Raw genomic sequence first — 15,964 nt, 5'->3', positions numbered from 1 at the left:
ATTAAAAAATAAACTTTATGCAGTAAACAGTGTAATATACGCCTTATTCTAAGTAATAAGTAATCAGATTACCACAGTGAAAAAAAATAACGAGCACCCTTGACTTTCAGATAGAGTTAGACACTTTTTTATTCGCCATTTTAATAATTGTCTATCACAATAGAAAGCGACTTAAACTCTGATTATAAATGTCATTTATTTTTGAACCGTCCCAAAAAGTTCAATAGATCTTACGTCTGCTTCTGCTTATGAAAAAAAAAATCTGTAGGTTTCTCAAAGTAGGTTCTTCATGAAATCGTGTTTTAATGACAAAATCCGAAGCTAGCTGTATGCCGTGGTTACTGAATTATTAAGTGTATTCCTTTGTGCCGATCCTGCGTCTTGTTTAATTGAACGGCTCACTATTGACTTTGAACCTATCAACTTTTAGTATGATTGCTCTTTGTTAGATTCCTATCTTTCGTAGGTATTTGTTGAGCGGGCCTTTGGATTCAATGAATATTTTGGAGACTTGCTTTCGCTAGCCGCTTTATTCCTACAACAGGATAAAAAATAGCGTATATGTTATTAAGATATATAAGCTACAGAGGCCCGTATTGACCAAGATTGATCAAAAACCATCCAGTAGTTTTTGCGTGAAAGAGGAATAAATATAAATATGTAAGTACATACAAACTTTCGCGTTTTTAATGGGTATTAATATTATAAGCTGAAGATAAGCCCCTTGTATGTTTCAGGTTTTAAATAATTCTGTATGTTTTCGGAATATATGTGCATATACCAAAGTTGTACTGAAGAACCAGTAACTTGGCGCTGAAACAATCGTTCGTTAGTGTTTTGTTTGGGCGCGGAAACTGATTTAGTTGCTAGAGTTTCCAATTGTTTATTCTGCTGAGAAGTTCTTCTAAATGTCTTTTATATTTCACTCTTATGCAAGATTGTATTGAAGGTTTCTTTGTCTAGACCATGTAGGTACGTTTTGAGGTATGTTGTGTACTTATTTAGGTATCGGATTCAAAACTTGCACTACCGATAGAATTAACAATTTGTGTGAACTAATTACACTATATTTTTTTTTCAGATTTTTCTCAGATGATAACTAAAATTGCTATATTTTTTATAAAAAATTTAATATAATATTTTATTACTTCCAAACATTGAAACCAAACGTTAAAAGCACGTGCGTTTCACATGGGAATTCAACCGCTGTCAAGTTGCTTTGTTATTATTATTGTGCAAGTGTCCGCATAGTGCAGCCTCCCGCGGGCACGTGCTATCGACCGTAGTGCGGGACTCAGCACGCGGAACTGCGCGCGCATTATACTACAGACCACACGTTTGGATTTGAAAAACGAATGCCTAACTTTCTGACAGGCCTTTGTTTTTTTTTTTTAATAATTTTGAGTGTAATGAGGTTGTGTATGTTTTCATAATTTATTTGAGAATGATTAATTAATTGTTTTATTTATAGAACAATTTAAATGTGCTAGGAAATATGGAATTATTTAAGGCCCATTATAAAAATCTTAAGAATACCATGATTTTAATTGTTGTAGCCACAGTACCTACGTAAAAATAATTGCGGCGGTTTCCCTGCTTTAATAATACAGTTTCACTCTTATGAGTTCTGAAGTTTATGAAAGCAAGCGCTCTGTTTTATTATAAAAGTAATTAAATTGCACAAGAGAAAGCGAGTCGTAAGAATTATTATGATTTTTAGATTTAGCAGCAGGAAATTATGTTGTTCATTTAATTGTAAACTAGGTTTTGCCCGCGGCTTCGCTCCCGTCAACTGACTTCTCTACTTTACCCTATTTTTTTTTCATAAGAACCTTCTCCTGACAATAACAAACACAACAAAAAAAGAATTAACCAAATTGGTCCAGGCGTTGTTGAGTTATGCGCTTACCAACACATTTTGCGATTCATTTTTTTATAGATTAAACGTAGGAATAGATTAAAATCCAAAGATTGAAATCAGAAGTTGATGAGAACTCAGAAAAACAAAAAAGCTGTTGAAATAAATCCACTTTCCTAATTCTTTGATCAACCGTAACAAAGAAACCGCATAAACTCATATAAAAATACTTACAAAATCCTATAAAACGAGCGTGACAAATCGCATGTCAAACACGAACTGGCGCGCGAACTTATCATTGAACAAACTCGAGCAGTTAACGCACTAAATTAATATTTCCCGGTAGCAAAAGGGCAGCTTTATCGATAAGGGGTCGCGGTTGCGGCACTCCGGCCGGAGCCGACCGCACGGCAGACGTCGGATGGCCGACCGGAGCAAACACCGCGTCGCGCCCCTGCCGGCGCCGACCAAAAAACAATACGCGTACATCCCGTGCCCGAGGTCCGAGGAGGTCGGCACCGAACTCGCCCTTCAACTCCTCAGAGGAACACCATACCATCACGAGGAACCAGAGACACCGCAAAAGTCGCCACCCGGTGAGTTTGACACTTGTGGCTGTTTGTGAGTTCCTTTGCAACTTTTATGGCGGGAAAAAGTTTGTGCGTGCGTTTATAGTGGCAATTTATTACTTCGATTTTTAAATGTGGGAACATGGACGGTAAAAAGTATGATGTCAGTTGGAAAATATTTTTTAATAATAACTTCCTGGTGATCAAAGATGTTTATGAAAACATAAGTAGACTATTTATAAGTCGTAGACTAAATAATATACGCTTTTAAAATAGTTGCTTGTAAATGAACGCGAATAATTTGTTATGAAAAAAAGTGTCACACAAAGCTTACATCTGAGTCCACTGTGAATTTGTAAACACTGAACATTTAGTCTACTGATTTAGAACTAATTTACGACCACATTTCATTGTAAATGAAAAACTTTATGAATGCTCTTACATTCGCATTGTAAATGCGCGAAAGTTTTCTAACGAAAAAAGTGTGAAATGACATGTAAATAGAGTCATCCTTGACAGAAAACTTTACACAATCAATGACAACAGTAGATCCTAGTTTAACATTCCATTAACATCTCTATGACATTTATACGAGTATCAATTCATAATCCGTTTAAAATTAGTACGTACATTGACTGTAATGCAAGGTGTTGGCGCTCGTACGCTGTCACTGCGTTCTATTTGTAATAGGAACATAACAACATTAGCTATTTCTGCACGCTCATTGATAACTGTCGTTACGTTGGTGGTGCAACCCGCCAGTGGCAGTCAATGAATGTTCTTAATATTTTGGTGAACTATTTGTTTAGAGAATTATTCGTAAACCCAGTATGAAGCGTCTTTATGAAAAGAAAACTGAATCAAAATGCTTTCACGCCAACGAAATCTAACGTGATCAACTTAGGTATTTTATTATAAAGCAACTTGTATAATTCTTAAGGTTAATACAAAGAAAGTATCTTGTGTCTTCAATGCTTATACTTAGGCCAACCAATGCTAACCAAAGTAAGATTAAATAAATAAAAAAAACGAAATTGCATTTAGGTATTTATTTATTTGCTGATAATGAAATAACAATGGAAACCTTATATAGTACATAGGATAGTAGCTCTGACCTCATGCATTCGTGAAATGATTGTCGAAACTGAGAATGGAAATTCCGACCCTGAACCGAGATCGCGGAATTTCAGTAACTGTTGGCTCCGTGGCTCCGCCAATTGGGCTATCAATATTAAATTATAATTGGATTGGTCCAGCGTTTACTGTTATTTTGAAATAATTTTTACTATTAATAAACATGAAATTGTGATTCTGTGCATCGTCGTAAAATAATACCCAGAGCCACTTTTTCTGTGGATGATAACTTTTACAATGAATAACTAATTACCTATAATATTTACCTCTATAAAGCGTCTTATGAAACGTCTCCTGAAAGTTTGTTAGGTACTTATAACTATTTACAAGAGAGAAATTAACGGAACCTTTCAAAAACAAATGTATGAGTACCTTCGTCACAATCGCAACTGAAGAAATACAGCTTGCAAACATCTTATTCACTCATTTTCTCGTTAAGGTGATGGATTCTTGACCTATACTATACCTATAGATCTACCCTAAATCTATATAGCCACAAGCATACAGGTAACCTAACTACTAATATAATACCATACAGCTGTAAAGGCTTACCCAAGTTACTTATCCAAATCCCTCCGATATCTCTGCGTAGACCCTGAAATAATTCACGACCAAACGTACGATTATTCGCACACATTACGATACATAATGCTAGCTCACGTCTGCTAGTTTCGCACTGATCTATAATAAGCATCTGCTTTCCAACTTTATGGGGATAAAGCTCAGTTTACACAGATGTTAGACATTGACGCCTTTGCCCCATAAAACCTCTTAGTATCTTCTTAGGGAAGTTTCTGTTTAAAAAGTCTTTTCTCGCCCTTATTTTGACACTTATCGTTTAGAAACTGATGTTGAAAGTATAACTGTGAAACTTAAGAAATCAGAAACACTTAAAGGATGCCCGTGAAAGCGTTAATTAGTGCTGTTATGTTTATATACCTCACATACACATACTGATACTATTTACTCTAACTGTTTAGGTATAACGATAACCAATTTTTGTGGATAAGAAACGACTTATTTTGATAAGTGATGGTAGTTTAATGACATATGTAAACCTCAAAGAGTAGACTTTAAAAACTGCCATCTGTAATAAGAAAGAGTGGAGTTCCTGTTTACTGAAATTGGACATGAGTGCAAGGTGTCATATAATACACACTACGAAGTGTAAACTTAGCGTAACATTTGCAGGTTTATGAATGACTGCGGTTCCGTGTAATATCACAGGAACAGTACAAATAAACGGACAAAGGAAGATATTAAGGGCCTTACTACAAAAACTTTAAACCCTGTTTTACCGATGTCTAATAAAATTTTGGCTGCAAAATGAACCATATGTCAACGTCATAATTTGTCATTTTTTTAGACAAGGCATAAACTGACGTTTAAAAGTTTTTGTGGTAAGACGGTATAAGTGTAGTGTTTGTGCTTGGGTTTGTTGCGAAGTGGTCTTCATCACTGTCTTTTGTTTAGAAAGGAAAGTGCGGTGCAGTCTACCTAGCCTTTTCCCAAAGAAAATAGAATTACATATCTTTAAAAATTGAAAAGAGCAGAAAACGACTGAAAATCTATCAGTCTAAAAGTTTTTCACGATTTCCATTTTCAAATTCACTTACTACAGGCGAGAATTTTAGCATCGGCAAAAACACTGTCCATTTCGAAAAATATTTCTATGAAACAAAGTCTGTCAAAAATGAAAAGTTACTGATATACCACACTGTATGTCTTTTTGGCCTATCGAAAAATCCTCGCTACGACATTTGCATGCGGTTCGTACGCGGGAGAATGGTGCGTTTTGGCGCAATTTCTGTGAAACACGTGCTACCAGGAATTGCGATAGGCCATGCTGATTGATGGCAACATTCAATACAACAATGGATACTTTTTGGACGCCGTTATATGAATAAAAAATATAATTACATATGTATCTTTTCTGTATGTTTATGTGAAATTGCATAGCTATTTAATTATTCTCTATTTTGTAACCAAGAAAAAAAAACATTTAAGAAACTCAAAAAAAATAACAATGTGCTATTATTATCCTACAATGTGTAGATATTAACTATATTTACTTATACTTGTTTATTTGAATAAAAGAAAAGTGTTGATAAACTTGATATATGGAAGTGATATCTTTTTAATCCAGAGAAACCTTTTTTTCCGGTCAGTTAACTATAACAATTTGTACCCGACTCACCTCTGAATTCACTTAGTATTTGAGTAGGGTTCAATAGCTGTCTAACCCTAGATATGTTTAGACCTACAAACTAGAAATAAGTTTTCAGCTGTTGTTGTGAATTTGTTGATCGTAGAAATGGAACAACTGTTATGTTTTATTTTATATTAGAGTGGTACTTTTTCCTATTATTTTTATTCGTTGTTTCTTGTCTATGTATGTTGTTATTTGAAATCTAAGAATACCATTTGCATGTTTTATGAATATTAATCGTACAACTGATAAAAGGCAATTATGCAAAACCAGAACATCGATATTGTATTTAGTAAGCCAGTACTTATTATACCTATTTTAAGGATACTTTCATTACATGACTCTGCGACCTCTTATATTTTCAATTAGTTTTCGTCAAGACGCGCGAAATCTACAATTATTTATTTTATTGAATTTACAAACCTTAAGAATTCTATCTTCCCGAAAAACTGTAGCCAAATGTACTCCGAAATTTCTTAACAACATAATGTACTTACCCAAAAAGTACTAAAAATATCCGCATTGCGACCGACCGGGCACATCCCTGCTTTTGTAGCGGATACCGAAACAACTGAATGTTTAATCGTACCTCATAAACATTGAGGGTCTTTTGTTCTAAATTAATTAGGGCACATGAATTTTGCTCTTAAAACTTTAGAGATAAAGTTTGGTTTTCATTGTCTTGTTTTGTAGTTTCGGGCTTGTAAAAACTGTTGAAGGATTTTGGTGTTAAATCACTTTATTATCATTAACGTTAATGGTTGTAGGTATAGTTTTGAATTCCTGTAGGTAAAAACCATTATAGAGGCAATATTAAGTTGGAAGTCTTTTTTTTATTATCTACAATTTTTATACACTTTCAATATCCATCACATACCACCATCATCATATCAGCCAATTGCTGTCCACTGCTGAACGTAGGCCTGCCCCAACGTCATCCTGGGTTTTATAGACAAATTAGGCAAACAACAGGAATCAGCGTTGACGCGACTGCTAAATCTGACTAATGTTTTAAGACCCACAAAAGCGTAGAAGTGTAACAGGCCATCAAGAATTCAAGCATGAATTAAGCAGCAATGCAGCGCTTGAAACGCGAGTTCCAATTCCGAGTGACACATGAATAACTGTCTGCGATTAAACCAAGTGAGCTTTTGTTCGAAGTCTGTGGCAATGCCGGATTCTCAGATCCTAATGGAAGGAAACTCAGCTATTAAAGCTGGCCTGTTGAAGGCAGATTTTGGCGCAGCTGCATTGTAAGACGTTGGCGCGAAAATCATTACGTGCGGTTGCAAATAAATTGTTACTTAGTTTAGCGACATTCATAGAATTTTGTAGCTTAGAAACTGTTTTCTGTATTTATGTAATAGTTGTGATTTAGCGTAGTGATACAGACCTATTAATTCAAACAAAAAAAATTTAATCCATTCTCTCGTTCGAGATATTTTTCCCCAGGGGCTAGAAGAACAAAAGTCTCTTTGAAAGTTAGTGATCAGTCTTATCAAAAAAGTTGTTTCGCATAACAATGTATTCTAAATTCGGGATTATCGTCCTACTGTTTAATGAGTTCAAGATGGATGACGCTTCAGATACATTATGAATTACGAGCTTTAAATATTCATCAGTTGTAAGCAAATCTGTTTTCCATTATTCAAGATGTAAGATGCTATAGAATCTTGGGTATATAAGTACAGATTATGATTAAGCAAGTTATCTCTTATCTAAGATATATGAAGCTATTTAGGGCCTAGGACGCTATTGCCTTTAGGGGTAATTGTAGGAGCAGAGACGTGTTTTTGTTAGTAAGAGTACCCTGCAATCTTTCAGCCGACCGATAGCTTGTTTTGGCTTATAAATCATTATGAAGATGAATGGTAGTACGTAATTTACAAACATTTGCTATTTAATCGGTGTCAGATCAATTGAAATATTTGGTCGAAATCAAGATTTTCATTTCAGATCAGACAACTGCAGTATTCTTAGGGCAATTGCAGGTTTTTGTCAGTAAGAGGCGAAGTCTAGCAATTGAATTTAATATGTTAATTTATCATTGCAACGATAGTGTACTAATCGTAGTAAATAATATTGTGGAAGTAATCGTGTAGCTTTGTTAACTAGTGAGTTTAATCACCCCATTTAAGTTAGCAGCAATTTAGACGCGTTTATACGCTGTTTAATAACGAGCTTACCGATAGCTCATTATCAAGGATTTAGTAGCGTATTAACAACTTGAAATGTAAATAATTGTCAATTGAAAAAATTTCAAAGAATGACTCTTAAATAAGGTAACCTTTGGTAGCAAAGCAAAAGAAGATTGATAAAAGACCAATTGATACGCTTTGATACCTTTAAAATGTATATATACGACGGACGTTTGAGTGACCAAAGATAGATAAAAAAACATACAATAATTTCAAATTCAGAACCTTTTTCTCTCAAGGAGTCAGTTAAAATCAAAATCAGACCTCCGGATGATAAAAAAATTGTTTAAGATCTATGTAGATTTAACATAGGTTGTCTTTATATAAGTAAATTGAGCAAAAGCGAGAGTATCAAGTGTCTGAAAATTAACCAAAGTTAGCAGTCCTAATTACTTAGTGACGCTAAGGTTCCTGCCACCCTATCGACAATACTGTCGCAGTAATGGTGAGTTTGTCGCAGTTTCATTAGCGACCTCAAGTAATGGCGCGTACACAATGGCTTAGCTTTAGATAAATTGATGCTGGGATAAGCATGTTTATAATGAGATTCAAACTGACCACCGGGTTTTTGGGTCGGTAACTATTTAGGGCAAGTCTATGTCTAGGTAGGTATTTTCTGTTTTTATATAACAGTGTGAGAATTGCTTAGAAAATAAACTCAATGTATTTACGTAATTGTTGTCAAAAAAGTCATAGATTTTTCAGAGCATGGCAAAAGTAGAAGAATTTCTGCAAAAACAGTTTTGGTCTACCCGAGTTTATCTCATAATATTGGCTACACTTTTCAAGAGTAAACAGACTTACTCCTACTTGAATCCAAGAGAAAATCCGTCCTACACAATATCAAGGTAATACCAATAAAGTGACAGTTCTGGACACAAAAGAGTAATCTCTATTTGGCTCATAACTCAGTATTGTTTGCCTGACAAAGGATGATTTATCCTTTCCTAGTGCTCACACGCTCATCGATCTTGTTCAAGGACACTTTTATAGCTTGGTTCATAACTGGTCTTGTAATTAGTTTTGTGTGGTATCGGGTATGTGATAAATATGTTAGGGGTCTGTCTAATCGTCTGATGGTGTTGGTTAACTTCAAATCAATGGTTCTACACTAGAAGTGTATCAGAGATTTGTGGCCAACTAATATGAAGAATAGTCTCTTATTTAAGGCTTATTTGTCAGGAGTGATACAACTTTTTAATAGCAATAGGCATGCGCATGGCCTTCGTCAAAGTTTTATGAAGAAGCAATTTGAATAGATGAAACTAGTTGTCTTTAATTCCAAGAAATATTACGAGTCTGTGCTTTTTGCTATATAGCCATCAAATAAATAAATAATTTGCGCAACTACTGAGTAATTTTCAATGGGAAATCCTGACTGGTTTGTCTGATAGTCTCAGCTCTTCAGTTCAGCATTACCATCAACAAATCACTCTTTTAAAAGCATTGCTGATAACCATCTTTTACAGTAGATTTACGACGGTGTCCATGCAGTATCGATGGGAAAACATACATTTTCCTGATAGACACACAAACAAATAAAGAGTAGAATTAGCAGGATGATTAATGTTCTGGATAATGAATGCATCAGCCGCCATTATAATAATGTTACAGTTAGTGTCGCGTGTCGCTACTGATGGATTGTCACCGCATTGCCGATGTAACGCAAGTAACTGCCGTGACGTACGAAAATATAAATAAACTTAACTAAGTTAAGTCTGTTTGTGATTTTGGAGGAACGGATTATTTTTACTGTTTTATGTTGATGAAGATTTGACTGATGCCGTTTTTATTTTAGAATCACCATACTATACCTTGAAATTCTTACTGATAATATAAATGGGAACATGAGTTTGTCTGTTTAAGGCAAAACAGTTATGAAACGGAGTATGAAATATAGTGGGCTACTTTTTATTTACGTAGATGCCGAAAGTAGTTTCAGTAGGAGGGTAAAATCGCTGAAATCAGCTGATTTACAATAATACCAAACAAACTACGAAGTCTTCGTAGAAGGTAGGAATTACGCTTTCGCGTAACCTGAAATACTAGTATTTACTAGATATTTCAAATACAAAATCATGGCCAAATATCTCCGCCACAGTGGAAATATTTGTACAAGTCAGCCGAACAAATATTTGCTGCGAGTCTGACTCGGCGCGAGCTCGTACATAATCGAATCTGTCAATCCAGTGTATTTCAATACTTTCAATAGTTTCCCAATTTCATCAAATACGTAAAAGTCTAGACTCGTTGGTTTAGTTTGTTGTTAAAACTTAGGATATTTGTAACTTGGTAGTATTACGATTGTGTTTTGTTTATAACGCATGGATGACATTCAAATGTTTTTTTTACTCCACTGTGATGTTATATGAATAACATAAATAAGAGGAAACATAAATGAAATCCCTACTCCCAAACACTGGAATCTGGATCTCATCATACCTACGTTGGATAAACAGGTATTTATTCTACCAATATTCAAAGTCAAAATGAGCTTTTAATTTACTTGTATATGGGATATCCATATTTCCTGCACTATATGAACCATGTCTCGCACTACATTAAATATTCAAGTTACTCCAACTAAGTTAGGTGCATATGTTAGAAGTTATATTACACGATTTATGTATCATAGTAAAAGTTGTTACAAGTTTGTTCGTCCACCTGGTCTCACTAACTTTCCCGACGGTGTTGCCAGACACAACGTGTGTTTGGGGACCATTTTGTGCTTTTAGATTTATTTTTTGAAGCTGCTATTTTGTACTATTAAAGAGGAAATTCTACTAATGCGGGTGTTATTTATAGAATTTATGCATCAAACGGTAGAAAGATGCGACAATGCAAAATGATAATAATATTTCGGAATCATAATGAAACGTAATTAAAAAATAAATCTACTTTATAATTCGTTGAAAATGAAATTGGAGCCGGAATGTTTTATTATTACGAGGAACACCTTGAATAGAACTGGAAAGTTCAGAGTTTTCTTTTTAATTTCGTTTCTCTTCATTAATTAATTAAAATAGCATTCTACTGACATTATATTTACTAAGGTGTTTTCGTCTGTTTCTGCTACGTCTACAAAAATTAAAACATTTGAACATCGCCACTTCACAAGAACCTCTTTCTTAAGTATGAATTTTAAAGTCAAAGCAAGTAGGTCCTTTACTTTTTCAGTCACCTTAGCACACCTTGAAAAGCGACCCTTTTCTAGCGGGACACAAAAAAGGTTAGAGATTATAAAGTATTTAACCATTTATTTCATATTGTGTATTAAGATTGTAATAAGAGAACGAATCTATAAAGAAAATTCACAAAGAAAGCTTAAGTATGTACTCGTAAACAAAACATTTTTGATAAAACTGTGTATGATAATTCAACATTTTGCCTCCTTAAGGTCAAACTGTACTGTGTAAGTTTGTAAGTAAGCCTAGCGACATAGACCAGTTTATAAATAGTCGTGGCTACCTGCGAACAGCTGACTGCCAGCACGGCTGTATTTCACTCTAGTTTTTAGACGTTTCAGCGTTTTTGTTTGCGGAAGGCGCGAAGGTTACGGCGAGACACGTGCATTTGTGTTTTTAGGCCATTACTTAGAAAATGTAAGCTAGTGTGCCTCAGGAAGAGTGTTTTATGTGACAAACTTGAGAGTTAGCTTGGATGATTTTGGTCAGTACTGAAATCTTTCAGGAATAAATACTAATATAATATCATCTTCGAACGAACTTCATATATCATCATCTTCTCATTGTATATGATTATTTCAAGTTCGTCGATTTGCCATAATATGACTGGATACAGTAGACCTAACATTTTCGAAATGCTACTGAGAGACATGGAGGCTCTTAGATATTGACTAAAAATCGTATTTATTTTATTACTATATAGTGTACGAAATTTCGAGTTCACACAAAGACGTAGATTACGAAGAAAGTACGGTCCTTTTAAAATAATTCACATTTTCAACTAAAACAGCGGAGCCAAAACAATATTCTGAAGACCTCATTTCTTTACGTTCTCGGCGAAAAAAGAAAAAGAAACGAAAAGGAAACATCGTGCAAACATACATAATTTCGTACGATATTACGTTTCCTGTATTTGCTGGGAACAACTGCGGGAGGATATGTTGTGGAACGATTGGATTCTGTGTGCTTCCCGCCATAAAAGTGGCGGGAACAGGCGCTGTCATGGCGGTTATGAATGACATAATGTCATTGGATGAAGTGGGGGGTTTGATTTCCTTTGTAATGAGGTTGTGTAGTTTCTTATAGAGGTATAATAATAATATCTATCTATTTACTATTATAGCTAAAGTAAATAAGGGAATTATTTTATCTGGAAATATGAACTGGAACCAAAATCTATGGAGCAATGTAGCCTGTAAATAAAGGTGTTGGGATTTGATTTGATTAACAAACACGAGAGATGGGGGAATAATTGAGTCTTCATCAGTAATTTTTACATCAAAAAGTCTTCGTAAACTGTGCAATAATTCTTCTAGAATCTTTGCGAAGTCTTAAATGAAAAACCTGAGTCGTAATATAAGCATATGCTTAAATGGAATACCTACACGGCAAGACAGCGCTTAGCGTGTCCATAAATCGAAAAGTTTTGTTCAAAAATACCCGCTATGCAAGACTCAGGTGCTGGTAAATAGGTTTTGTTATTCCCTCCTAGTAGTAGTTGTTTGATTTATAAGCTTTCTTTAAGAATATATGGTTGCAATATCTCGCGCTGATGTTTTCTTAGTGGAATATAGATAACCGTACCCTTAAAGGCGTACTCGGTGATCTTTTTATACAATTTTTGTGAGAAAAGGTTCAGTAGTAGTTTCAATTGTCTTCTAGAAGAGCTCGGCAGTATTGCAATTGGATTCGGAGCAAGTCAATTAGCCAAGAACAAAAGCAAACTGCTGGATGTAATAGAGAAACTCAATGAGAAAAACTTTGCTCCTCAATGAGAAAATCTCGGAATCGACATGCTGCCTTCGTTTTGAGAAGCTCACATGAAATGTTTTTTCTATGGGAAAATATACATATGCATGGGAATTCCAAAGCAACTCAGTTGAGTGTCAAGGTCTCGCGTGCATCCTTGGAGGCGCATTCATTAAATTATTTTTTTGTACATGACCTTTCTTGTGTTATTTGAAAAAAAGATTGTTTCTTTACTTACTCGTCAGATTTTTGTAACCCTTTTTACGGGTGTCATTTAGATATCTTTACTACTATAGTACATGTGATTTGATGTGTTTATAGCATGTCAGATACCAATGCTTATTGATTGACACGATATGGGAAGTCTCACGGCTCAGTAATAGTCGCGCGAATTGAACTTTCAAGGGTAAACTATGGCTGTCTCGATTGGAGAACTGATGGTTGTGTCTACGGATAGGTGAATATCTTGGGGAAAAAATCAGACTATATCAATGTAATATTAACATTTTCTTGCCATTATGTTATGACTTAATACTAAACTAATTAATTAATACGTACTACTTAAAAGTAAAACCCCTTTCATGCGTATTAGTGTGCAAATAAACAATTTAACTTTGAAGTTGACCATACAAATTATTTCGTTCTTTAATCCATCTTAGAACTGGCTGATATAATGATGAAAATGTGTTAACATTATCAGCCAGTTGCCCCGTCCACTGATCAACGTCGGCCTCCTTACAGTTAACTATAGAAACGTATTCGTAATTCTAGGGTCACATTATTTTTCTTCTAAAATCAGATCACAACTCCACAGAATAATAGGTCACATTTCACCATTCCCTAGTGTTAAGACACCTTCCTAATATATTAGGTTCAAGGAATTTCCTCACGTGATGCTGCGAGTCTCCTAAAGGCTTAACGAGCTTAGTTCAGCTCCAAACAATACGTTGTACTGAAAATAGCTTGATATTTACGAGCTTCACCTTTGGTAGTTCAGTAATGCAGTTTTTTCAGCATTTTTGTTTGCAGAGATATTTTAAATTTTTGGTTCGGGATTTATGTTTTAAGCTTTTATACGCGTTTTATTTCTTGATTCGTAAGAAAATATATAGAACAATTAACATGCCTGAAACTTAGGTACAGTCAACTTCAGGTCAGTGGTAACAGTTTTATAGGAAAACGTACTTATTACTATTGGGTTAAGGTGCATGACTGTTACCACTGACGTGCAGTCTACTGTACATACCTACATAACATAATAAAAATACTTCCACTAACTGAAATGTTAGAAATCGAGTGTCAGTTAACTTCTTTATTTCACATACTGATTGTAAGGTTTTTAACGTAAGTGAGAGTTAAAATGTGTTCTCTTTTAGATATATTCAAATAGGTTACACACACTGACGTCATACCAAAACACTACTGAAAAATATCTTCATCCACAACGAAATCTCCTCACAGAAACTAGGTTTCATCTTCCAAAGCTCCAGATAACCTAATACCCAGGCTTTCAGTTACAGCAACATGTAAAACTGGGACCGTATCACTACCTCAGGCAGAATTCTAAGAATATTCATGAAATAATATGAAATATCATATGTTTTCATGATACGTTAGTCGTTCGTATGATAAATATAAATGATACGGCCTAAAAACCAGCAGATATAGCGGTAAGAAACAAGTGTAGGCATAATATGAACAGGCAAATTTTAAGAAGGCTCATTCTGACTTTCTTTCGAAATCAAATATTAGACATTAAATTGTAATATAAACTGCTACTTTAACAGTCGCTTCTTTAGGAAGTATTTGTTAACAAGGATAATATGTAAGGTTTCGCTCGGCTCCTATGATATAACTTAGTGTCGTAGTGAAAGCTGTGATCAAAGTTAGATACAAAGCTAGCTAGGTCCTATTGCGGTTCTGTGGTACGACGAGTTACGACCCACCACACCGAATTGTTTCACTGTTCTTGGCACTTGCAAATGCACTTGGAAACTGAAAATTATTAAACGCTAAAACTTGTTCAAATACGATTGGGTGGGTAGGTACATTACAGCTCTTGCAAATGTGTATTTCAACTTAAACCTTCTGCCTTTACCTGTCAGGTAACACAATTCAGCATATTCAGTGGAAGCTCTCGTCTCTAGGGTGGTCTCCATGTTCTAATGATTCATGTCTCCCCTGAGCTGTTTCGAAATGCTCCTGCCAACATTCCGACATTAATATTTTCCTCACAATTTTAAAAAGTCACTCGAGACGATTTTCTTTTGTTTGAAGGTTATGCCCTTTTACGTTTTCGTGACATTTTGCGGTGTTCTTTCTTTGTGACTGTTATTCTGCTATTGCTAAGTTTAGTACCTACTGTAATTGTTACCATTCAATTTTTCGAAGACAGATTAGAGAATGATCTTAAAAAAATATATAGGTACTTTTAATGTGCTTAAAAAATAGATCACGGGTCGGTATAGGCAGCTATTAAACTAAATAGCACCTCACCGTAGCCTCAAGGGATTTGCAACAAAGATTTTACAGCCAGCGTCAACAAGATTAAAGTAGTAAAAAGTTTATACCGTAAACGTCCTATCAATTTAACTTGGATGCTTCTACTAAGTCCTTTAGAGTCGTTTTTATAGAGTCACCAAGTTACGTTCACGAGTATTAAGTTGTGTTTGAGTTATGAATCAGCTTCCTAGGAAACGTTGTTTAGTCAAGTAATTAAAGAGTAAAGTGCCAACGTTATCCGTCTACTTTTAAGACCTACATTTTATTTTACCTATGTTTTACAAATAATAAATACCTACTTTGACTTTGTTGTGATTAGATAGACATTAGCTTGAAATAAGTTTCTAGCGACTCACGAAATGTTCCGTGATGACAAAAAAATATTGACGAGAACTGTAAATATGTCTTTGACCCAAGTAAACCAATGAGGTCTTTGCTTCCCATAAATCTAGTAAAAACTCCTTTCTTTCCTAATAACTCAGCTGCAGTGCAACTCGAAACCTCCTTCATAATTGACCCTCTCCACTGCAGATGTTAAAAGGCTAATTCAAACTTTAAAA

General features: G+C 34.9%; 1 protein-coding gene across 1 annotated transcript in view; it reads left to right on the top strand.

Annotated features, from left to right (window-relative positions):
• The first annotated feature begins 2,261 nt into the window (after positions 1–2,261).
• LOC124634019 overlaps positions 2,262–15,964 on the top strand; it is a 111,463-nt gene continuing 97,760 nt past the window's right edge. Inside the window, exon 1 of the mRNA XM_047169418.1 lies at positions 2,262–2,454. Coding sequence (XP_047025374.1) covers positions 2,280–2,454 — 175 coding nt within the window. The 5' untranslated portion in view covers positions 2,262–2,279. The remainder of the gene's footprint in view (positions 2,455–15,964) is intronic.

The sequence above is a fragment of the Helicoverpa zea genome, chromosome 10 (assembly GCF_022581195.2).
Source record: "Helicoverpa zea isolate HzStark_Cry1AcR chromosome 10, ilHelZeax1.1, whole genome shotgun sequence".
Lineage (NCBI taxonomy): Eukaryota > Metazoa > Arthropoda > Insecta > Lepidoptera > Noctuidae > Helicoverpa > Helicoverpa zea.
The sequence above is the reverse complement of the archived record's forward strand: the minus strand, read 5'-3'. Positions and strand labels throughout refer to the sequence as shown.